Below are 26,518 nucleotides of genomic sequence, written 5' to 3'. Positions count from 1 at the left end.
GTATAAATAAAAGTTCTCCTCTCAACCCCCGCAATTTACCGAATGTTCGATATGTTGAATCGAAATCAATAACCATTTGAGAAAAGCGCAGTGAATAAATTGCGCACTGGAAACAATCGGATTTATATATATTCGTGTATTTCGTTTCTCTTGCATAATAATTCATCATTATTTTTAAATAGAAACAGATTATATTCCGCTGTCTAACGATCTGTCATCGCAGTTGTCTCCATGGCAATCTTGGAATCTCCACTTCGGAGTTCTAGACTTGTTCGCTGAAGTCTGGCGTCTAGACTCAATCTCTATTATTAGTCCCATTGGCCATATCAAACCGCTCTTTCTCCAGGAAATTTAATACCACTGCTTGTACCAGCAGCTCGTTTTAATTCCGAAGTCGAAGTTTCCGCCGAATCATGTAGTCGTCGGCTAACCAGTAATTTCGAAACAATATTATGCGGTAATCGAAGAAAGAAGGAACGGCGCTCCTCTCTCACCTATCACGCTCTAAATCGAATCGCGTCTCTCCACCTAGGCAATCCACGCGTCGGCGTACCTTTATCACATCAATTTCCTCCAGCATAGACTCGTAAACAACGTTAAATCAGAGAAGGGAAGAGACTAGGCACATCGCGACGCGTTCACGCCTATCTCATTGAAGATTATAGATGGTAAACTAATGATCCGCGGTTATGTAATATTTCCCAAGAGGTAAGAACTTGCTCCTGCCTGGGAACATGCCAATCGACGTTATAATCTCCTCACCATCCGCGGTAGCTCCTCCACCGGCAATCGCGGCTTGCGCCGAATTAGCATCGTTAATATAGCCTCGCCTAAAAAATCCGAGGGTTGAAATCAAGAAGCGATAGAGGAAAAAGCTTCAGACAAAATGCAATAAAATATACTAGAAAATCTGATGATGAAACTGCTTCATAGAATACACCAGTGTCCTTCGATTTATATGCCGTATTGTTATAAAAAGAAAAAAAAAAAAGCAAAATTTAATACGTACTTCAAAAAACGCTCCTACACCTTGACTCAACTTCGTGAAAATCTTCCGCGATGAGTGAACGTCGGCAAATTTCCACCGATCATTTCTGAAGCTCGTTTGTCTGCGGAAATTCATCGTGGTTGACTCGATACTCGTTGGGGCGCGATGAAGGAGGTAACCGCGAAGAGGCTTTGTTCTCCTTTCTCTTCAGCTTCTGTACGCGATTTTATTTATACCCTTATATATATGTAGAGAGAGAAAGAGAGAGAGAGAGAGAGAGACTCTTCGTTTTGCCGGCAATCGGATGACGAAATTTTGGGCCGAAACAATGCGTTCAAATGTTTAACATCCGCAGCCGCAGAAAGCTGACGTGAAATTCAAGGAGTTAAGTTACACGCCTCAACGCCATCAGCTTTAGTTTCTGTTGTACCTCCAGTCCTGCGAGCTTGCGGTCGAAGTCATTTCCTGTTCAAACAACAGATTCTCGACAAACAAGAATCTTTGCGCCATCTGCAGTAGCTTTTCTTTCTTCCTCTCACTTTTCGAACCATGTTGGTTACAGAACTTTGTTTCGCATAATCATGATAATAACAATCGTATTGTCCGTATCGTATCGTATCGTATTGTGCGTTCCTTCAATTTAAGACAAGGTGTCGGCACTTACAATGTACAGGTTTTACCCTTGTCCTGCGTTAACTCTGGATTTCGCTTGAACTTTTTGTAGTACTAATTGAAAAATTAGAGAGATTTTGAAATTTTTGACGTGAAGTTTTAATCGATAGCTTGTTAAAAGTGTATAGATTGAGATTTGTTGAGAGGAGAATGACTCGCGGAGTGAATATATCCGCTCTGGCTAAGGGTGCTTTGATAAATATTTAAAATTGAAAGGAAGTTGAAGTTGTGGGACAGGGTAGAGAAAACATCGGACAAGAGTCATAAATTTTTAGGACGCGGACGTGGTGGGAGAGAATCCAGCTAGGTACTTTAAAGGTTGGACGTACAAAATACTGGTGGAAAACTGAAGGACCCAGTGAAAGTTGACGGAAAACATTTGGGAACCAGATGTGTCGTTGTAAATTATATCCTCCGAGGATTTTGCGACGTTAACACGTAACTTTGACGCCACTTCATTAATTCGCCTTTTACCACTTGAAAGGCATCGCTTTGTTAGTGTCGAGTAATATCTAATACTTGACGAGCTTTCACAGCTTCACCCCTCAACCTGCTCGTGACATCCCTCTGTTCCGGTGAATAAACTTTCGAGATAATTGATTTACGCTCAAGATTAGCACGGTGTCATTTTCCAACCACCGAAATACCCTCCGGGGAAGGAGGAGGAGGAGGAGGGGAGGTTGATGACGGCCAGCACGCAAAAGCGTATCGGCAGAAAAATTGACAAGTTGCTTAAAATTGTCAACAGTTGACTCGAAACGTACGTTATATTCACGGATTATCCTACGATATGAAACGTGATTCTATAATCTCTCTTTCGTTCAATTTGTCTTTTTTATACGCTACGCTAACTTGTCGTTTCAACAATTTTTCAGTAACGCTTTGCCTTTTCCAACCTGTGCGAGTAAATTCACGTAGATGGAACACAGAGAGAAATAAAAAGCTTGGATTTAAAGTAATGAATGCCGAAGAAGCGATATGATCACTGCGTCAACGTCGTTATATTTAATCCTATTTGCCCCACCGAAAAGAGGGTTAAAAATTCTCTACAATCAGAATTTTTTTTATATCCCTCGTAACTCACGTTCGAATAACTTTAGTCCCCGTTAATGAATATTCAGCAAGATTTGTTGTATTTTTATTTATTTTTTTTTCTCTACTTTCATCCTTTACATTTTCGTTTCCCCTCCTCTCTCGTCGCTTTATCTCTCATTCACAATCGCCGCCATAAGTTGAATCCGGAACTTACTTTTTCATCGTTCGGTTTTTTCTTTTTTTAGTTTTTTTTTTCCTCAGCGCTGCACAAAAGCTCGTGATCACAGTCAGTCAAGCGCAACTCTCACGAGGATTAATTTATGCGTATGGTTAGCATTCGTATAAAAAGTACAGGAGGAAACAGAAACGTATCGCGAACTCCCAAACGGCTTGCAAGCAACTCGAAGCTTTGAGTTTTTTAACAATAAAACCTTACGCAGCTTCTTCCCATCGATTTTATAACAGAATGTCAATTCCTCCCACATCACGTGATACCAATTTCCTAATGGACCGATCCAACAACCCTTCGATGTATAAGTATACAGGTATATATATTATATATATTAAGTAAGTATATATATTTTCTCGAGACAGATATCTATACGTGTAATATTCCTATAATTCACGTATATTTCGCACAAGAAATACTGTATGCCGACTTATTTTCCCTCTTACACAACTTCCAGAGTCTTACTGCGTACTTTCCGTCATTTATATCGCACGTGAGGCTTTTTCCATTTTTGATGTTGTCATTTCAATTCTAATTTTTGTATACACTGTCAACGTCAAAAAATTTATAACTTGCAAATCAGTGAATACTTGAAATAAATATACTCCAGCTTCAAAATCACGCTTTACCGTCCACTTTGTAATTTTCATTCAACGTTCCAATATTCAACCATATTAATCATAACCGATTTCACTACGTTTGCATTCAATATCGCAATAAGAATCTACTGAAAACTGGTTTTTTCGGAGATGAGGAATCCGCCGTTATCTTCACCTAGGACAAGTTCATGTCGTTTCAGTATTTTCGCTTCCGCGGAAAATTCAACAGCCTCCTTGATCCAAACAGAGATTATCGTGCATGTGTGCGCACATCGGCCGTTGATTTCCGTCAGAACTTTGCTCGTATTATGCTAACGTCATCTCGAGAATCAGCTCGTTAAACTATACCAATAAAGTCCCTGCGCCAAGGCGTTAAGTTTCGAGGTTTAATTTACGATCGTGTTATATCAAACGTATAAACGTCAGGTTTGAAAGCATTCTTGGAAACTTACTTAACCCGGTTCTACTGGGTGTATTTTTTACGCACGCGTATAAGCTCGCACGAGTTTATAATTCTTGGCGCAGTTTGAGGCTGCTTATTCGCGCCAAAAAATGTTTCAGTGAAGAGTTTGAAACACCCGCTTTTTTATCTCTCTCTAGAGCAAACCGTGTATCGTGTTATCTAGGACGATAAAACATGGCGCCTGTATACTTCACGTCGATCTCTAGTTTTGGCTCACAATCAGCTGCATCTCTCGGTCACCGAGAGACAAATTTTATTCGTCTGCACGTTGAATTCAGAATTTTCATGGCGCAGCGACTCCCGTCGAAAAAGCAACTCGACACAAAGTGCTCGGCGCTCGTTAAGTAGAATAAAGATAATTAAATGCGAGGCGGAGGGCTGCAGGAATGAACGTCCGGTCAAAATATCCTTCATCTTTAATAAGCCAAGATTAAAGTCTCCTTTTGATAATTCTTCAGAACAAACAATTTCCAGACGATTCTCATCGCCGTTGTGAAGATCTGTCGCAAGTACCGAAATTCAAGCTTGGTATTGTCTTTTATTAGAGTTTTCTGCATTGATCGAGTACAAGAGAATTGTGTAATAGTTAAAGAAATTTAAATCATTAACTGAAGAAGTGCAATTGAAGTTAATCGAATAGAAGGTAATTGATGCAATATCTCTTTGGTAGAAAAGAAATCAACATTTGTAGGTATCGATTTAAAAAATTGTCAATTCATCACAAATTTTACAGCTTGCATGATTATTTTATTATTAATTCAATTACAGGTTCAATATTACATGTCCGCAAATTTTAGTTGATATATTTTTATATTTTTTGGGCAAAAAGAGTACTCTGTAATAAACCGCTTACTTATCACAAGCTTCTCATCTTTAATTAACTTGTAACGATTCGTGTTACACTCTTTGTAGAATTCATTTGCAAACATAAATTACTTATGATTCATCAAAGAAACTTGACAAATAGCCTCAAGTAAATGACAAAATAGAGTGATTGCTTAAATCTTGTTTAATCGAAATTTATGGTCATTTTTTTTAGTCCGTGTCAAAGAGATATTGTCTAAATTGTATTCAAGTATGTATAATGTATTAGTTTTAGTTACAATTTTTCACCCATCATCTGGTTGAAAAAAAAAAAAAAAAATAAAAACAACGCGACTTCCATTACAGCTGTACTTTGGTCGTGCATAATTATAGACATTCGTCGAGTTTGTCCATTTCTTGTTCGCCTCGGCGCTACGTATATTATATACCTGTAGGTACCTAAATCGCCGACCACACAGAGCGCGAAAACTAACTTTGGCTCAATTGCCGCGTTGAATTGGACTCGAGGCGTTATGTGTCAGTCAAGAATCGTTAATTGGTACGTATTAAAACGGTATACGAAAAGACCTTCGCAAGACACTTGATTACAGCCACGTCGGCATGCCTTGCCAAATCTTGAATAAACGCCGGCGATACGCGTTACGCTGATCTATCGTGCCAATTTCGGACAGGGTGCAGCAAAGTACGAAAAACCGAGGAAACAGAACGTCACTTGTAAAATTATGAAAAAGAACATGATCCTACATGACAATATTTGCGGTGTCTATAATCGACCAGGATTGAACGTTACATGTTGGAATTTGTAATTCCACGTGAGACCTTGTTAGATAACTCGATAAATTCTTACGATGTATTGATTTATAAAATTTCAATTTTTTAACATTCTCTTTAATGAATTCAACCGTGCGTTTTCAGTTATCTGCATCGAATCGAATTATACAATCTTGAACTCGATAGCCGGCGTATCGGCGGATCTCACAAACGGAGGTTTTTTGCGACGTTGATCAATCGGCTTGATCGGTCACTTCGTATACGTCGGTGAGGTGAAAGAAAAGAAAGAAAAACGAGCAACGGGAGAAGGAAAAAAATTGACGGCGTCGCCGACGACAAACGTGCGTTATAGGATAAGGCGCTGTCATTCGTCCACTAAATCACGACGACCGACGTCCGTCGTCACCTATGAGAATTGGGAAGCCATTCGTTGAGGTTACAATTCAGATTCAATTCGTTAGGGATTTTTTCTCCCAAATTACTTGCAAGATAACGGGTGTTGGGTTAAATATTTTTGTTAACTCAAATATCAAAACTTCACATTTTCTAATCTTGATGTAAGAACGAAAAATAATCATTTTTATCTCCTTAAAAAACAAAAAAAAAAACAAAAAGAAAGATAAAGGAAGTTGAACGTTTTTAGAGTTGCAATATTTCACGCATCTTTATTCCTCGTCGACGATTACAACATACCGTACAAATCAACGTCAACACAGAGATCATTTGTCGATATTGTTTGTTAACCACTTCCTTTTTGCTTAATGTTAAATATTGAGGATGGCGTGGCCAATGTTATAGGAAAGGGTTCGAATATCCGTATACTTGTTCCTTATAAAAGCTCGTTTTTTCTGCCATTTTTATTACGAATACCGACAATTTCTGATTCCCTTAAAATGCTGCCACATTTATCGATATGCGTAACTGACGTTAATTACCGATCACGAATAAACTGATTGTAAGAGGAGTTTGTAAAAATGTAGCAATCGAAAACCGGGTGTCGCTGATCCGAGAAATTGAGTTCTAAAATTGGTACGAAATAATCCCATCATTAATGAGAATCAGCTTTTCTCAATTATTCAACTTTAACTTATAATCAAATAGAATACATAGCTACCGAATATATCTCACGCCAGCGAAGAGTATCGTTATATTTCGAGACGCAAATCAGCGACTATTAAACGAGCCAAATTAAACCCTGCATCGTAGAGCGCTAGAGAATTATTGTAATCTTGTATCGTGGTCTCCGCTCTTTACGGATGACGTATAATCTCTACGAATAAAAATGATAAAGTTGACGCGAATCAGCCGCGTAGGTCAGCGGCTAGACGAGATGTATTATTTCAGTCCAATCAACGGCATTCCTTAACCACAAATAGTTTAGCCGGTGTCGATGTCGTCCTTAGGTCTCGGACACTGGCAACGACACCCGTCGCTTGCATAACTTTACAGGCCTGGAATGAAAACAGAGCATTTAAAAGTAACACGACTCAGGCACGCGTCGTCTTTCTCCATCCGACTGCTTCGCGACGGCCGGCGGTGTCCTTTGTGCGTCCGCCAACGCAAACATACCTCAATCTATCCCTGGTTTGCACTCTTCAACATTTCACGCTCGTCCACCAAATTCGTTATTTATTTTTTTTATCATTTTCTCACGTTGTAATTTTGCTTTTCTGTACATGTATATATATATATATAATATATATTTAATAGGGACCCATCGTAATAGGAAATGTGTAAATATTGAAATCTGAGTGAGAAAATGTTTTTCATGTATCTTAATTGAATAATAATCAGAAAACCAGTTAGACGTCCCTGTTAAATATCAACTAAAGATTTCCAGGAGCATCGTATTTAAGACACAAACTGATTCGCTGGCAGCTGTAAACATGAAAAAAAAAATTTTACCAACAATTATCCATCATAAATTCGATAAAAAGGAAGAAAAGATTAAAAATCAAATGTGCCCGATCTTCCACTCAACCGACAATGCTCATCTTTCGCCAGAATTTTTGTTTCTACCTAAACTAACTATTTCAGGTGTGGCCTGTTGGAAAAACGAAATTTTTTTTATTTCGAAACACCCTATTATATATGTTTATTTAATACAGCGGATCACAATCGGGTCTGTGATCTGTTCAGCACCTATTGAGGATCTCTGTCTTTCGATAAGATCGTCATTCTATATGCATATTTGAAGTTTTACCGCTTAGAAAAAATATAAAATTGCGATCAAGAGTAAATTTACGACAGCCAAATTTTCCATCACTGTGCATCTTAATTTTTTTTTTTTTCAACCCGATTTCATCCACTCGACAAAGTTGTAATTTTGAAAATGCAACTCGGATATTTATACTTGGAAAGACGCAAAATTTCTTTATATACTGAATTACCGACTGCTGCTTTCTCGGTCGTTATTCGATTTAAATACTTTTTTGTTTTTGGTGCTTCTATCTTCAACAGATATTTCGTACAATAAGTTATGCTACACATATTTTGTTTATACAGTTTGAGGTATATTTTAGAGGAATTGCAAGCTCAGAGAATACAATATTTTTTGCATTAGATAATTTATACTAAATTATTCTAACAATTTAGTATATCAACCAAGCGAGGTAGTCTTTTATCAATCGCATCACATCAGCCACTAACTTAAAATAATTAAATGAATTTATTATTGTGCTGTTATTATTATTACGGTTGGTGTTTTTTTTTTTTTTTTTTTAATTGTTTGTCCAGCCTTCGCCAAAAACAATTTTTTGGCATCCTAACAACACAACACATCAAGAATCTTATTAATAACCATAATGTATGTACTTTCAATCGGTTTAGAAAGATGAAAAATGTTGTGAATCTAATATCTTGAAGGTTTAATTTTTTTCGCCAATGCGATCGTTGATTTAAACATACACGAATCGCAAGTGATGTGGGAAAAAAAAATTTGCCAACTTTAGAATATTCTCTCGCTGTAATAGCCCGATGATCATTACAGAAGCACTTTACCTGCACCGTTAAACTCTTGAAAGCATCTCTAGTCCAAATATGCCTATCGAAAAACCGTCTGGGCTCTTTAACATAACAGCGTGCATCCGATTTCTTGGAATGCTTTTTAAAATATCATCATTCTCATATTTCTTGTCCATCTCGGAGCAAAAGAGAGGGAATCGAAGTGAGAGAAAGAGAGCAAGCAGGGTTGGAGACTCGAGGACGTCTGCAGCGTGCGCGAAGATAGACTTGGATGGTTTCGCGTCTTCCTAAAGTCCCGTCCGACAAATCTCCGATGTTTGCAAATTCGCCGCCGTCTGTAACTCCTGGCAACCCGGACGCTCCTCCTCCGATTTATAAATACTCAACGACCGTCTGCCACTGACATTGGCGACATTTTTTAGATACGCAAAATTCCAACGTCGTCCGAACCGTCTCTGCTTACTCTCCTTTCTCCTCCTCCTCCTCCTCCTCCTCCTCCTCCTGCTCTTCCTCCTCATCATCATCATCCTTCTTCACCGCCAGATGTTCTCCTCGCGAGCACACTTCTCCTCCGAATTCTTTCCATCCCGTCGCGTTCATTAATAAAACCGGGCAGCCAAACTGTCGCAACGCGGCGAAACGCGCAGCACCTGTTGTTCGTAAATTGTGGTTTATTACAGGGATGAATTCTTGATAATTTCCTACGTAAGCACGGATTGCAATTTTGCTTCCAGTTCTGCGATGAAAATCCGGATGTAACAATCTGGCAACCAGCCACTTGCAAAGCCACAAGTTCAATCCCATTGTCAGCCCTTCGAACTGGACAAATCGCTGATAAGTTATTCGCCAATACAAATGTTGCTTAAAATTTTTACCGACGGCGTAGAAGAAACCTCGATCTTCCACAAATTTACAAATTTACAAATTTTTGCATCTCTGAAACTAACGACTGTAGAGTAATGTGATTCTACGTAACACGAGGTATATTTTTTACTTAGAGATTCAGACACACCCAGCAGGCACACGTGTACTTACGTGAACAACGGACAGCGTGGCGTGTAATCGATCTATATCTATGTTGAATTTCAGGAGTTCCGAGCAGCCGCTGCTTACTTCGGTTTTTTAATCAAAGCATCATAAAAATTCTTCCTTTATCGTCTCTTGTTGGGCGGTATTAGAGTATCGTTCGACGAGCCAGAGAAGACGCGAAATGAATTTCTGTTCTTTCGGCTCACAATCAGAGATGTTCAAGGCGCTTGAATACGCGTACAGCGACTCTAGTGTGGTTTTTCTTTTTTCTGTTTTAGACGGCGATATTAGCTGAATAAAGACGTCGAGCGTGGCGGATCTGTCAGTCATGTGAGTATTTTTCAGTCTTACAGACGTATCCAAGATTTTCGTCTGTAAACACCGTTTGAAATTACATTTTCTCTCTATACGCACCGTTCGTTCGTACCTTGGGCTCCAGTATTATTATCATTATTATTACTGTCATTGTCGTTGTTGTTATATACTGTGAAGTTTTTTCAAAATTCTTTCACCGTAGCTTTCAAGCTCACAGACCCCGAATACGTTGCTAAAATACCACGTCTTATGGCACACAACTGTAATTTTTCGGAACGTACACAATTATTAAGAATATTCTGATATATGTGCAGGAACGTGAAAATATTCTAAAAATCTACTCTCGGATGCGACGAATAGATACGTCAATTTTCAATTTCATAGCTATCACAATTTCGGTCACAGTTCAATAATTTGTAAAGAAAAAGTGACCACTTAATTACGTTTAGAAAATAAAAAACCGAAAAAGTACGTGCTATAACATACACCGAATGTTTCAAAGAATTCAATCAATATCAGTCGTCGCCAGCCAATTTTAGGGTAAAATTAAAAAATTTTGGCAGCGAGAATATAGTCGAATATATGTAATAAGCTAACTCTTTTTTATCCTCAAAAAAATGATTAATAGTCTGAACAATAACTGCGCAGAACCTCGGCTTTGGTATACTTTATGCCCATCAACTCCCGCAGCCACTAGCGTCTACTTTTACATTCTCATTAGCAGTGTCATAAATGTCAGCCAACGTGTCGTACGACTTCATAGAAATGTGTTTCGAACGGTCGTAAAATATCATATCGTTTTGTTTGAAATTTGTATATCATTCTAATACGAGTCTTCCACTTTATGATTCTATTTTACATATTTATTTCACGTTAAATCATTACCCACAAAATACGTAAAGTCGATTAAAACCCGGTTTTACGGTATAATTTAGTTAATCCTCGCGTGTTTCCCAACAGTTTGTTGATAATTATCAAAATTTTTGCCGAAAACTATGTAACAAGGACATAAAGGTAGCGCAAAGTTGGATGAAATAATTCGTGAAAAAAAATTTCAACATGAAATAGTTAGCAGGAAAATGATAATTTAAGTAAGACAAATGTGTAATCTGAATTTTGTGTTAAATTCTAAAAGTCTACGATGTCATTGAGTAAAATATTCAGATCGTGTTTTTTTGGTCCGTATAAATATATAAAAAATTTAATTGGATCAACTGTTCTACAGCGTCTAGAGCTTTTCAACGCTGTCATTTCATCTGGGCAATTATATCGAAATTAGCTAGCTGTCCTAATGTCGGTTAAACGATCAAGTCTCGAGAGGTTATTATATCGAATTGTTGTATTTATTAATTTTTTTTTTTTTTGTTATTTATTTAATTTTTTACGTGGATTGTTATTGACGAGCATGTATCGGATACACCCGCGTGTGTCGGCGTTCAGTCTGGAGATGATAGATTTAGAAAAGCAACACAACGATTCCTCGACGGGCGTGATATCTGATCCTAATAATAGCCTAAACTCGAATATATTTGACTGCCGAGAGGCATTCTTCGGGATCTGCAGCAGTAGGTCAAAGTTGTATTCTTCGTCATATTTTTTCATCTTTTTCTGTCTCCGCGGTTTCTCATCTGTCGCGGGGCTTAGCGGAAGACGACTTAGAACGAAATGCTTTCATTGGCTCGTATCAGAGTCGTTAAAAATATTTGTAGCCCGTTTCTCCGCGGCTTATGAGAGAGTTTTGCGGTTAAAAGATGAGCGGAACGAAGAGAGACGAGAGACGAAAGACGGGAGACGAGAGATTAGATGACCACCGGCTGAGTGTGAACGAACAGTCGGGACGATTTTGTATAAACCTTTCACAATCAAATTCAAACCGGTCAAGCCAAGCTTCCCGGGTCAGTTGCGTTGAAGTGGGAAATTGAATCACTTTCGTCCTTTTGTCCGCTTCGAATTACACGCTTCTTCGCACTGTGCTAACTAAGACTCTTCGCGATTGTGTCCCAGCGAATTTTCAGCAAAATCCCTTTCATCGGGTTCAAACAAACCTCCGAATCTAGAATGAGTATCGCTTCAACATTGTATGTTATGATTTATTAAAGTAATTAATATCATATTAATCGCTGTTCAGTAGTTAAGGAGCACCTTTATCCTTTTTTTAAAACTTATGTACCCAGTAGTGGCTCAGCCTCAGATAATTTTGCCAACGAAATGTTGACTTGATGTACGATTTCGTTGAACCAAATTCTGTGATACAATTTTGTTCTGCTATCCCGTTGATTTCAACAGCTAGTTTCTCGACAGCAACTCTATTAGCGTCTCAAATTACAGTGATTGCGGTGTGTGTTGTTTTTTCCCGTATCCCCTTTACTACTCTAAAAATATTTCGTGTTGCCTAATTATTCCGTCAGCTAATTATACCTTTGACTGCACCCGTCAGACGGAGGATGCGGCAGATGATATAATTATCGAATAGAATGCGTTACTTTGACGGAGAACATCGCCCAAGATGTTTGACAGAGTAAATTGGAGACACGGAAATTTCGACGAAATGTTTCATGCGCCGGTTAAAATTGATAAATAATCAATTTCATCGTTAACGCAGGGATAATTGTCGTCTGTTTAGCAGCGAGGCCTCGTTACGATTCCAACAACAGTCTCGTACATTACGAGAGAAGTTTTAATCTACAGCCTAAACCGACGTCGAACTACTCGAAGAACGTCTGTCAGGGACTGAAGCGATGACGGGAGGATTTTTAACGAACGCGTGCATCGTATTTCCCATTCACGCGACTCTCGACGTGACAGTTTCAAGCAGTTGACTATGAGATGGTGACTTGAGAATAAGGAAATTTGTGTGCCTGCCGCACACCTTCAAGTCCTTGGATTCCAAAATTTTTTTTCCACACATTGTACGAGGCGTCACGGAGACTCAATTCTTATGCCAATTTCGCTTTCTTAGTCTTGGCAAGCAGACTCGATGCAAAATCCGATTTTTACCAACCGGTCATTTTTTTCCTGGAAGAAAGTAAAATAAACAGAATTCTCAGCAGAATTTGAACTTTTTTTTTATCACCGATGACGTGTTCAAGTAACACCAACATCAATTTCTCAGTATTTCAAATTGATTATGATAATTCGCAAAGTTCTTAATGCAATTATCATTTGCTTCCAAAGTAGGTATGTATCTTTCCAGTTGTCATGCCATCTTTTTCAGTTTTCAATACTACTTGTCTTTGTTTCGCTTAATTCACGGCGACGTGGAGGCTCATTGCGATCCCGTTTCATAAATTGACAGTAATGTGATGGCATCGCTTTGAACATTTTTTTGTCATCCTTCCGAAGCGACTTTTCGAAGAGCCTAGCGTTAAAGTGTTCGTCATTAGCTTACTCCGTGAATTTCGCTCATTACTGCTAATCGTATTCCCGCAATTTCAAAAGTCTTATTGTCAGCAAACTTTCCAATCATCCTGTCATTATACATCCGAGTTTGTTAATTTTAGCCGTTGATACGTGAAGCGGTCGGGAGACAGTTAGAATCGTTGAAAAGTGATCCAAAGCGTCATGCGCAGCTTGATAATCACAGAGTATCTGCGAGCATCGAAGCAAACCTATCAGCGGACCCTCAATCAAGGGTAGAGGATTAAAGCAATGGGGAGGAGTTTACCCTCGAGAATCTCTTTTCGACCAGCCCGCTTCACGGGAAATTTTCAGCCCACATTTCAGTCAACGCTTTGACTCTTCTCGTCGACGATCCATACGGAACGAATAATTTGATTTACGATGATTTCGAAGCGTGTGTCAGAAAAGACTTCTTCTCGTTAATCCTAGAGACAGCATCGATTACTAACGATATAAATATCCATCGAATCCTCACCCCAGGATGTAACGTCGAAGGGTATAACGATCACCTCTTTATTGAAGGCTTTCTTCGTTTGGTTAGAGCTTCAAAAAGTTAACATCTATTTAAGTATGCTAAGGAATTTCCCTCTTTCTCGAATGGAAGAATGCTCCATTGCAAAAATTCAGCTGTAACATTAAAATCGATGGACAATTTTTCTCCTAGGATCACGAAAATGGTCGAATACTTGACGGTACTTTTCTTGGAGCAAACTCTCTCGTCGAATTTTCGAGTCAGTAGCTTCTCGACGAAAGTCTGCATTTGTTCATTCAGTGGAAAGTAGTAAAAGCATGATTTAGCAAAACAAAATTGATACGTTTGCGACAAAATGACACAAAGCAAAATTACGGTCCCAACCGGTATTCTCTACGAAACTATTGGTTTATCGCAGAGTACGAAACCAATTGCTCAGTCAGTCATTCCACTACGCGTATACGAATAATACAGCAGAGCCTCTGGAATAATCCATTGTATGATAAATTTTTCGCAAAGACGTATAGAACTGCCGTACCGGAGGCAAAAATATAGTCCGAACAATCACCCGGAATTCTCTCTCGTATCGTTTCGACTCTCGAACCACTTTGGTTATACGATATAATGCATGAATATCTCTAACCATATATTAAGTGTCTATTGAAGCCGGGGCCGTTTCGAAGAGGGTATAGCAGTAGCTGTTCGAGAAAATGGGGTACAGCCAGTACGGTACGTTGGGTGCCTGGATGGATTTAGGTTCACGTCCCAGGGTCTAATATCTACGTGACAGATGTCCGAGTGCTTCCGAGTCGAGAGCTTGCTGTTGGCTGAGCGCTGAGCTTCCAGGTCTTCTTCGTCCGCTGGGAAATCCATGCGCTGGTCGCGCAGCTCTGCTGCAGAGCAAACCTGTGTAATTCATGCAGTGGGCAGGAAGTTTAATATCAGAATTGTCAGCCGTCGCGCGTTCATCTCCACCTGACGAAGCCGCCAACCTTTGGTTGTTTATACGAACAATAACCACCTCCGTCAAATATCGTTGTGGTCATGATCACTACGGGGCCTCCTACACGTGGTACCCTCGAAACATGCCTTGCTGTATTTCAGAGGCGAACCCTTACCTTCGTTCCGGAAATGTTAATCAGCGAATTTCCTTCTCCTTATAGGTTTTGATTAATCTAATCAGAACGCGACTTCAGTGTCATGATGAAAATGTGTCTTCTCTTGAATTTCTATACGTTTCTGAGTATTAAGATGCGTATTACCGTGGTGAAACTTTCGGAATCTAATTGTTAGTGTAAAAGAGGTAGGGAAAAACCTGGAGAACTCGGGGAATTTTTATACTCATGAATACTTATTACATCGACTCATTCTTTTGTCAGTTTTTGCTTACAATCTAGTTACAGAAGATATTGAGCGACTGGATTGTCACATGTAGTGAGATAATTTATTCATTGAACCAATACGATTCCCGCGAAAGTGCATGTTTAGTGCTCGGCTACCAGGTTTCAGTCAAAATTCAGTCGCGGGATTTCAAGGATGGATCACAGACCTTTGAGTCTTTCGTTAAGCTTTTTTCGGTCCGGCCTGATCTCTTCCTGACAGCCGCGGTATTTCTTGAGTGCACTTGGATATAAGCAAACAACTCGAGCTGCTGCAGGATATCGCAGCGGTGTTTTGATGTGCCATTAGCAGTAACTTGACACTCTTAATTGCTCAGCAGTGACCTTTTATTCTGCTGATGATGCCGAACTAGGGTTACGAGCTCGGCTTTAATAAAGCAGTGAAAGGCTTCCGTCCCTTGTTTTTTTTTTTTTTTTTCTCATCTTCCGTTTTGCTTGTCCCGAATAAACGTGTCGGAATATAAAAAAAACAAGAGTTTAAAATTACAATTGACAATCATGAGAAAGAGAATGATTCTCTCTTTATTCAGTTTTCAGACCGTCGAAATGAGGACGAATGAAAGCTTTTCACACTGTTGGCATAAGCGGAATCAAATTTTACATTCCCTTTTTGTGTTTGTCGTTTCCCGATTGAATAATGGCTTTGAGAATCCCAGATAAGTTATCAGTACCGTTTGTTTGCGTTTCGCGTCTCACACCATCGACGGAACGGAACGTGCAAGGCTACGAAATCCCTGATATTGTTGTTGCGAACGCGAATCGAACCGCCGTTAAAAGTCCGTGTGACCCCATTCGGGTTTCGAGGTAACGGGCAAGCGACTCGGGATAAAGCTGTCGTGAAACCCATCCCTTATCAAATTTGTAGCAGGCTCCTGGCTTCGCTTCAGAACCGCCACCAAACGGATTCTTACCTCGGTTCTCAATCGGGAATCACGCGCTTTCACTGACCGGACTCTTTGTACGTTATCCGGCCTTTATTTGGTGTATAAGAATACGGGCTTATTTTTATCCGAGGGAAAAAAGTAGGCTCTCTTTGAAGAATAAAAATGACGAGAACCTTCCGGTTCGCAACGTCGAACATGTAGCAAAAAGTAATTAAATCTAATAATGTGTCTGCCGGTGAATCCTCATAAATATACTTGGGCCATTGAACCAAAGGGGATCACGTGGGCATCATCGGCACTACCTAGGATTCCTTTCCGCATATAAAACGGCATGGTGAATATCGTTATCAAAGTGTTTCGACTATCCAATCGTCGGGTGCTGTTACATTATGTTAAATTTAAGTGAAATTATCATCGGGAGAAGTTTACTTGTCCTGGTTTTTTTTTTTTTTTTTTGACTGACATACAAAATCGCCAAGAGCAGCGACTTATTTCAGTTTAGGAAAGTCCATTGGCTACCAACTGGCCAGGCGACGACTTGTCTTAATTTACGCAAACTGCGCTAGCATTCCATGAGCTCCCCACCCCCTCTCTCTTTCTCTCTCTCTCTCTGTTTCCGCTTCTCTTAACCCGCAGTAAAACACCCGACTGACTCTGTCTTCTAATTTATATTAATTTTAGAAGCGGCTGTGTATATATATATGTGTGTATGTATGTATATATATATATATGTATGTATGTATCTGAATCAAGCAGGGGCGAAAGAGACTCGACTTCCATTTAGTTCTGGCGCATCCAGAGCTTTGGGCAGATCTGTAACGCGCCGCGAAGAACTTTGTTCGAAAGATTTGTTAAAAAAATTTACTCATCACCTCACACGTTATCAATCGACGGGGAGTCGGTTTTAAGTGATCCTTGAAAAACCTATAAATCGCTTGTGCTCGTTGTGTCGAATGTCTTTATTTTTGATACTTTGAGACTTCGGATTATCTTGAATTTCGTCAATACCTGAAATATAATTATGCGTGGGTGATCCATCTTCCCCTCGACTATTATGATATCATTTCGTGGTTTCTCGTGCCTGTAAATATCTACATACTAAACGATTTTACCTGCTTGTTCACAGATATCTTTCCAGCGAGTCAACTGTTTCACAAACCTTCCACAATGGCTGCCAGTTTATGGTGAGTCTTTTTTTTTTTTGTCAATTTGCTAATTCTACAGCTGTTGTGACATTATAAAAATAAGGCAGAGGTGGTCTCTTGGCAGGTCTGAATCAACCGAAGTATTCTAAACCCAAAAGGCCGGGAAACGCCAATTTATTTCACCACTTCGAGGTGTTTGGTGATTTTATGATCTTGGCACAACAACAATAAGCGTTTAAACGGTTTCACCAACTTCACGGTCGATTTGGCGTCGCGAAGCTTGCCAATTTTTAATCAAGCTTGAACGTTCGAACCCTACGTCACTGATCCTAGCGGGTTCATTTGACCCGATACCTATCACGGTTGTAAAGCTATTCGAAGACTCGTTACAATGAATCGTCTGCTGCATCCCGAAATTCCTTCATAGTCCTTTACTGAATTCATTAATGTATATGCCATTCGAGGTTTAATTACATGCGATCCAACAATAAATAAAAAATACTTCGTGTTGATACTCGTATCTACTCGAGCTTTTCAATTACCATCGATGTACGATTACAGCAACCAACAAGTAATTACATGTGAAAGTAACGACACTCGGCGCAGTATAATTAATTCCATCGCTATACAGTCGTCATCATTCAATAAATCGAGGTGTATTTGCATATCTAGTGGTTTGTTCGCACTCGATTTTGGCAGATAAAAATTTATTCTTCAATATTGATACTGAATCTAAAAACCTAATTCTCCCGAGCAACTTATATTTAACGCTCTGAAATGCTCTTAACAATAAATTGTAAACTTACATCGTCCCCTAAATTTTGTTGAGTGGAATTTCATTTATCCGGTGTGAAAACCAAGCCACTCTTACAGAACTGAGGTATTACCTATAAAAATGTGAAAAGCTCTCTGATTATTTAAATATTTTTTCTAAATTTTCTATAGTAGTGAATCACTCCTGTCGAAATGACTCGGTTTTCACATTTTCGCAAAATTTAGGTACAGTTTAATTTCTCAACTCTGGTGAAACGGATCTCGCCACTTTGTCAACCTTTCTTTAATCTCTATCGTTCAACTTCCGAGTGCTCGCGTCGAAACATCTCCTGAATTATATCGAATCGATCCCGTTCCCAGTCTGGGGACCGGCAGGATATAATGCAGCCGGCGAGTCCCACCAATTAGAAGCGAAATACATATCCGCCGGTTAGCGCGAATGTATGGGAACTGGCACGGTGTCGGTGGCGTCCGAATGACGTCGGTGCCCAGTCGAAAGCTCGCATTCCTATCCGCTACAACGTTGGATCACCTCCAACGTACACATCGGGCGCCACCAAAGCTCGCGACCACCGCCGCCGTCGGTCGCACATCACAGGAGGGCTCTAACGATACAAGAACGAGACTTCAAGAGGCTTCGCGTCATCGGTGTACATCGCGTCGGTTAGTTTCGGACGATTCTAAGGGTGCCGGGCGAATTCCCCGCAGTCGTCGAAACTCGGCTTGACCTTTATTACGCCGCATCTCGTTCCTCCGAATCGTAAATTTCCCAAAGACTCGTTGATTTAGGGTGTTGTTTGTTTTTCTTTTTTTTTTTCAACTACAAAAATCGTCTCTAATACTAGCCTTTTCGAGTTTTCGTAGACAAAGATATGACATTAATTTCTGGTATTGTGAAATATTCTTCGCACGTTCATATAGGTAGGTACCAAAGAGTTGACCAGAGACGAAAACCGTGACTTGTCGACGTATTTGAAAGTACGTTAATCGGATATCTTATGCAATTAAGCAGCAATTTTTTTTTTTTGAAAAATTTCTCTGAATTTTGATGTTTTGAAGTAGAATATTTTTCGTGAATATATATCGTGAGTTTCGATTCAATGATTTTTCGACCCCTGAATAAACATTTCGGAAATTTTACCATTCCAAATTTTCACTCCTACTCGATTCGAAGAACCAAGTTGCAAGCTCGGCGGTCGTCTCGAGCCTTGCGATACTTGACTCGGAATTTGGTGAGGAAAAAGAACCGCAGGAAGATGCTAAAGCGCAGAGAGCTAAGCGAGCGCAGACGTCTAATTCCTCGGCCGGCCGCTTCAAACAACGTGACAGAGTATCACGTATATATGCGCGCACGTGCGTTGCGCAAGTCGTTATACGAGAATGTAGCGAGATACGCTCGTGTACTTGCCTCTTTCTATTCGCGGGGCCGGCCAGCGTGCCACTGTGTAATTACGTTGTTAGTTGAAGTGCGTGTGTCGCATTCAAAAATGACAGAGATATTTGCTGGGTGAATAACTATCTCCGTATTCTGACGGAAATTCAAATCGATCATTGCATTCATATCGTGTAAGCGTACGCATTTCGTTACACGTACAATTTCAACCAGTCCGGGAGATGTTGTCGGTACTCCTTCAAGCAAGTTCGATGCAATGTCTACACTTCAGCATTTAGTACTCGAAATTTTCGCAATCTCAAAATACACTTGGCAAAACTCATTTCCGCCGCTCGCAAGAGGCTTTTACTCTATCCATGATCGTGCAATTTGAAGCAACGTTACGCAAGGAGGATTAATTTTTTTTTTTTCCTTTACGGCGGTTAAATAATTATACTCCTTGGAAATTGACGAAAGTTACCGTGGCAATGTCTCAAGTATTCGTCGTCTTCATGCACAAGTAATCCGTAGTAGTTAGGTGAGTACGGATTGAGCAATTCGGGATTACTAACTTCGATTCTAAATCTCCCAAGTTGTACAACTATACCAGCAGTTAAGAACTAGTCGAACAATGGCAATAAACTCTTTTGCGTACTACTCGAATAAACCTTCCTACCTTCTATAATATTCTGTTTCTTCTCTGTTAACGTTAGCTAGACTCTTATTTTTGAACGCTTTGTATTGCAGTGGACAGCATTTTTGTCTAATTGCACGTGAGCTGAAATCCGAGCGAGCTAAGTTGTTAAACATCATTTGTACAGATCGATTGTTTTACGGAAGGTACTTAGTAATTACTACTTGATTAAACGCGAGAAATTATACTGTTTTTTTTTTTTTCCCCGAAGGCAATGTTTTTCTTTTCCCAGTGGCACATTATACGTATAGCCTAATACCTGTAAAATTGACTTAAATAATGAATTAGCCGCGAGGGGACTTGGCGGATGTAAAAAACGAGACCGAGAGATTTAAACAGATGAAATACTATGAGGGGATAAATTATGATAACTCGTATAATTAAATTAAATGACACAGCCGAGGAAAGCGAGTCGTAAACAAAGAGAGACATACGAATTGGAGTGTTACTCCTGCCCAGTGGAGCCTCGTAATGATACTTTTAAAAATATCCAGCATGCGGCGGACGGCTAATGATTATAGACCGCGCCACCCACGCTCCCAGTCGGCTACCGGGTTTGTCACATGCTTCGATGATCGCGAAATAAGCTCAACAAACTTTACGACATTCACCTACATCATCGGAAGATATCGGACCTTGTTTATGATCGGTAATTTCTCAAACCTTGTTCATCTTCAAATTATAATCTGGACGTGGGTTCTCTTCACGGAAGTAGATTCCCCTATTTAACGATTTACAATTACGAAATGACACTGCCGCTAAATCTCGAAACGAGAAAAACTAGACGATAATCTTGTCAATGTTAATCATAATTGTATATCTTCACAAATTGAAATATTTTATAATTCAGAGTCAAATTCCATGTGCAATATTACAAGAATTTAAGTTGGGATTCGTGTAGGGGGCAATCCTTTTAATTGAGAGAAAAATGAGAATGTCTGTTACATTTCCCTTTTTTTTCGAGAATGTTGCTTTTACGTTTCATACTCGCAGGGTTTATCCATTATATCCATTATATATATATATATGTACACATTCGAGAATTTTTTTTATTGGCAAAAAATAATTATTGCAGTGCAACTCTTCCGCACGATTCTGCTCATAAGTTGAAAAATAACCTGCGAATTTGAAAACCATGACAACTTTCTTAAAGAAACAAGAAATCCAAAAAATTACCCATATTGGTCAGATTAATTCGACTGCCCCATTTATGAATCGACCTGAATATTACGTCGTAAATTTCACTCTGACTACATAATTGGCTGTATGTATAGGCTGATGTGAATTTTTTAGTAGTTCACAGCACCTGTTAAGAATTAGTAAACAGCAGCGAATATCACTAGATATCCAAGACGTATAAGGGTGAATCTGAATGGTGATTATTTACTGTAATACGATGCTACGTTTTTTAAAACATCTTGAAACGATATTTAGCGCTCGAGTTTTATGGATCAGAAGTCATTACGTTTGCTAATAAATTTTTTATCAATTGCTTATAACGTATTTTCAACTGTTCCATTTATTGTATAATATGTGTCATTTTATTAATATATGTGTTAGCCATAACAGTTTTCCATACAACATTTTTTTGATCGAAGAAAAATTGATCTTACGTAGTTAGCAAAGAATTCATTATTCGCGAATAAACTGTGCTATCAATGAATGAAATTGCTAAATCGATACATTTTTGACATTGAAAAAATTGATCCACAACGTAACTTCTCGACATTAATCGATGATCGATATTTGTTTTATCACGAAATCCTTGAGTCTGAAATATTTTTCTATTTCGAAAATGTATCGTTTTCATGAAATATCACGTGATTTACTCGATTCGCTGCAGGTTTTGAACCTTGTTCGTTTTTTATTGACGCAATTTATGATTGAACGATATTCGCAATATCCAGTAAAACTTCTAGATCTAGTTACTATACAGTTCTTAACTATTTTCACTTTTTGCCATGACGAAAAAATATAGTTTTGAGCATAAAATACAAATGAGTATCTGAACCAGAAATTCCAGCATGTATTACTAGTCTTGTTGATTAATATCAGTGGTACTATAATTTGTTGTTACTACTGCGATAATTTAATGTCGGTGAAACAATAAATTAATTTCAAGCCCACATATAACTAAAAAAATGTAACAAACAAACTCAACGTTGCAATGAATAGAAAATTTAATATCGAAAATATTTAATCACGCTAAATAGTTAAGCTAAATTTTACAAAAATTACTTGCTTACTCAGACATATTCAAGTCGTCGTTGTAACGATCCCTATTTTACTATAATTTTCTGTCAAGTATGACAGATGAATATTTTCTCATTGCGTAACCTCGATATTACAACACATTTCAGCCGCAACAGAGCGAAAGCAACTCGGTTTTCATAAACGACTCGACTTATTCGATCGTTGACACAACACGCGTGTCTACCAATATTTTTCATCCCATAATATTTCTCTAATCCCAGTCTAACGATGCAACAGCATCGGGAATCCCGCCCATGAAAGTGATTGATAAGACGAATAAAATAAGAAAGTGTAGGCGAGGCTCGCCGCGACGGTGAAGTAAATAAGAGAAAATGGAAGTAAAACCAGTCCCGTGGTAATTAGTAGTCGCTAGTATGGTACACGAGCCGATTAATCTCCATCACGGCATCCCTCTGACAAATGGTCAAAAGAAGATCCACCTGCGAGTCGCGCGTTTTCTCCGCGTGCGTTTTCGCGCCGCACACGCACGTCTGTGCCCGACAACGTTGCGCAATCGGAGGAGAGAAGGAGGCGGATGTGTTCCTCCGAGGAATATCAGACTCGTTCAGAGGATGGCTGCTGCTGGCCCACGCAGACGGCGGCGGTGTCTGGGGACTCTATAAATAACCGGGGGAATCCCGGAGAACCGGCGGCGCGGTCACGAGGCACTTGAGAAGATCTTGCCTGTCTGCGTCTCTCTGTTTCTGTCGCTTTTTTTTTTAATCCCTGCGCGTCGGAAGCCGCCAAGTCGAATTTTCGCATTACGGGAAAAACTTTGAAAACTGATTCCTCGCGGCTAATCGCCGTGTGCAATTTTTGTTGCACACGTTTTTGGGCATAGTTGGGGCATAGAATATGTACCTTTATTGCGATTCGAGGAACAATTTCTACTCATCGATCGCAGCTTCTGCTGCTGGGGTAGTGACGCGAGTCCAGGGTTTACTATGCGGCGCTTAACAGCCCTGGAAGAGAGGGCATGACCCAGATACCGGAACAAGCGGACGGCTTTATTCATCTCCTTTTCGTGCGCTGACGACTTACTAATGATTTTCAACGCAACAATGAACCTGGCGAACTCAGCACCAGCCTGTAATATGCGACCTACTCGAGCAGTTCCATGTTGCACCGTTTTCTGCATCTTGTTTGGTTCAAACGAAGACGAAAAGCGTTTTTCGCATTTATTTTACGTTTTTGTCGCACGGAATTTGTTTTTACCTTCCTTCGTTGTTTTTCAGTTCTTTCGAAAACCCGCACGGGAGGTTAGTGGAAATTTTAAGTTTTTGCTGTCCATTTTATCCATTATATTGATAAAAAGCGTTCTTCGATCGTATTGAGTAGTAACAGACCGCACGAATTAACCGGAAGCTTTCAGATTTCGTTGTTAGTTTACAGATAATTCGTGACGCGCCTCGTAATTTAGTCGAAATGTTATCGGACGTGCAAAGCTAGTCATAAATCGGTACAAAATGTGTTCATCGAGGTTGTATATCCGTTACATCCGCTCTGTCAATGTTCCGTATGCACAGCCAACAAACATAAGTTAACGATGTGTTTGCGCAAACACGATAAATGCTAAAACGTGTATCGTCATCGTGCGCCAATTCTACCTGGATCAAAACAATCCATTGTATTATATACAAGGTTGTAAAAGTTGAGTGTCATCGAATTGTTGTTCGGGCAGATATGAGAGTCGAGCTAAATCATTCCGTTATGAGTACACACATTGCAAAGAGTTTGAAGCAACTGATGCTTAAGTATATAAATATGTCATGCTCTTATAATCTGTATAAACGCGTAGATTTGTTAGCCGGGCATAATTCGCAGACATTGTCAACCATTTTCGCTTTTGGTGACCCTATATTGCTGCAGTTTTAGCCGAGCGCGCAACGGGACAATAATCCTATTACGGCTGCAGGCAATTACAATAACAATTTAATACGTTTGTATACCTCGCTCACACGTACCCAATAAATACGGGCAGTAAACTATGGCGATTGAAAATTGCTGGTCTGGCCAGCTGTACCGCTGCACGTGTCCGGAAAATTGATGCTTTGACATTTGGACTAGCATTCTTCGTCTCTCCGATCGGTTATTGGAAAAACGCCGGTTTTCCAAAGCTGACTAAAAATGGATGTACCGAGAAAAAGCGAATAAAATGAGTTTTTTTTTCCAAATTGTCAACCGCATTCGGAGGTGCGGTTCTAATTCTGAATTTGAAAAGTTCCGAAAAGGCCAGATTCAAATCTTTGGTGTTTGGTAAAAGTTTGATTTCTTTACTTCAAGTTTCGCGATCAAATAAATCGGAACTTCAACCCCGCCCCGTCGTTCGGTAAAATTTAAAATTTTGAACGAACCTCTTTACCCGCGATCGGAAGCGAGACGAGAAGTAGAAAAGCGACGAAGTTGAAAGTAGGTGTTTTTTGTTCCAGACAAATCTGGCTGTCGGGCTGATTGATTGAGTGAGAAATCAGAAGCGAAGCAAGTCCGAGGGTCGAAAACTGGGGAGTAAAGTTGAACCGGGAATCATTTTTGTCTCCAAGTCTCCAACGTGGCTAAGAGCCTAAGCCCGCGTCGAGTGCACCAGGAGTGCTCAGGGGTGGAGGTGGAGGTGCAAGTGCAGGTGCAGGAAAGGCGAGTTGGGGCAGTGAGGCGCATGCCTTACCTGGGGCCTGACATGACATCCCGGCTGTCAGCCTTGTTCTACACGGTCGAGGTCGGGGACACAAAGTTCACCATCCTCAAACGCTACCAAAACCTCAAGCCAATTGGATCCGGAGCCCAGGGTATCGTCTGGTGAGTAGCTGCCCTATTAATTTGCCTGATTTCATTCTCCAACGTTGGCGAGCGTGATTTTATCCGAGATCGAAAAAAGTGCGAGGTCGGCGATACGGATAGTAAGTAAAACGGTGTTGGTATCGGTTCTTTGGAAAACCTGCAGTAAATCGTTTAGGTAAGTGAGACAATGTCCTAGAACCTATCGGTTAACGTTTTCCAATAGCAATAAGATCCGGCCATAAACCGTCAGCCTATCGCAGCATTTCATCCTCGCTACTTCGTAAACGGGAGAGAGAAAAAGGGGCAAAAGAGTGAGAAATCAATGGTTTGAAAAATGGAGTGTAGATATTGAGTCTAACCGATCCGGGCTCTTTCTTGAATGCGATATGAGCATGGCTGGCAGTGAATCGCTGAATTCACTTTTAGTTTGGTACCTACTTCTTCCGCGTTGGCTCACTTTCAGTCGCTTTTTTCAGATCCTTTGGTTTTTGACGTTATTTGAAGTTTTATGATCAATTGCGTACTTTTGTCATGTGACCTTACAGCTCTATTAGCATGTAAAGAGCTAGTTCACGTGTATGGAAAAATTGAGTTTTGTCTTCTGGAGTTCACAGGATTTAGGGCAATCTATGTAAAATTTACACGTCTGAAACCTCACCATTTTTAATTTCTACGGTACGATTTTTAGTTACTTCAGAAGACCGAGATGCTCTGACTTTATCACAAATAATTTAAACTCATGATTCGCAAGGTGAGAAATTTTTTGATATTTCGCAAAATGAAAAAGTCGTAACCATAATATTCTCAGTGCAAAGCAACCCAAGCAATGGTGGACAGACCTGAAAGTGACGAGAGTTCAAATATATGAATTTTATGTGAAAAGTCTTTATGCATATTGTTAATTGTAATTATTTAAAATCCTATTTTACGTGATAATTCTTACCATCGCTATATTAACAACTTTACTTTCATAGTTTAAGAAATGACGAGTCATAACACAGGTAATGCTGCGTTAGATTTCTGACATTCTTTTCATCGCTTGACGATAACTCATTTTTCTCTCAAAATCACTCGTTTTCCTTTTTTCAAACCATGGCATCGCTGGCAACCGTTTGAACATGTAGAAGACAGCTGGTAGAAATTGATCAAAATGATCTCATCGATCCGCGGTTCACCGTGGACCAAGTCGTGATTTACTGAGATGTAAAGTCTTCCACGCGTACTTACTTGCCAATCTAAACAAAAACAGACGTTCCACTATGCAAAATGCTGCATGGCCGCCTCTGGCCGCGATTGTTTACACAGTCGTTCAGATTTGTTATACGCGCCTCTCGATGCTGTGGGTACATACCTAACGTATATTATACCTAGGTATGTTTGTCCAATATTTATAAAAATTCAAAAAACTCTAATGGAGGCTCAAAGGTATTTTGACCATACTCATCAGCTAAATTCTTGAA

At 39.6% G+C, this 26,518-nt stretch overlaps 1 protein-coding gene across 15 annotated transcripts in view; it reads left to right on the top strand.

The window, feature by feature from the left end:
* LOC124188114 (stress-activated protein kinase JNK) overlaps positions 1 to 26,518 on the top strand; it is a 153,360-nt gene that overhangs the window by 121,502 nt on the left and 5,340 nt on the right. For 10 of the 15 annotated variants that reach the window (XM_046580484.1, XM_046580479.1, XM_046580486.1 and 7 more), the window contains 3 exons: positions 9,854 to 9,905; positions 17,172 to 17,229; positions 24,713 to 25,076. In XM_046580484.1, the coding sequence (XP_046436440.1) occupies positions 24,937 to 25,076 (140 nt within the window). In that variant the 5' untranslated portion in view covers positions 9,854 to 9,905; positions 17,172 to 17,229; positions 24,713 to 24,936. Of the gene's footprint in view, positions 1 to 9,853; positions 9,906 to 16,844; positions 17,071 to 17,171; positions 17,230 to 24,696; positions 25,077 to 26,518 lie in introns of those variants that run through there. The other 5 variants (XM_046580492.1, XM_046580478.1, XM_046580487.1 and 2 more) reach the window with 4 other exon arrangements.

The sequence above is a fragment of the Neodiprion fabricii genome, chromosome 1, assembly GCF_021155785.1.
Source record: "Neodiprion fabricii isolate iyNeoFabr1 chromosome 1, iyNeoFabr1.1, whole genome shotgun sequence".
Lineage (NCBI taxonomy): Eukaryota > Metazoa > Arthropoda > Insecta > Hymenoptera > Diprionidae > Neodiprion > Neodiprion fabricii.
The sequence above is the reverse complement of the archived record's forward strand: the minus strand, read 5'-3'. Positions and strand labels throughout refer to the sequence as shown.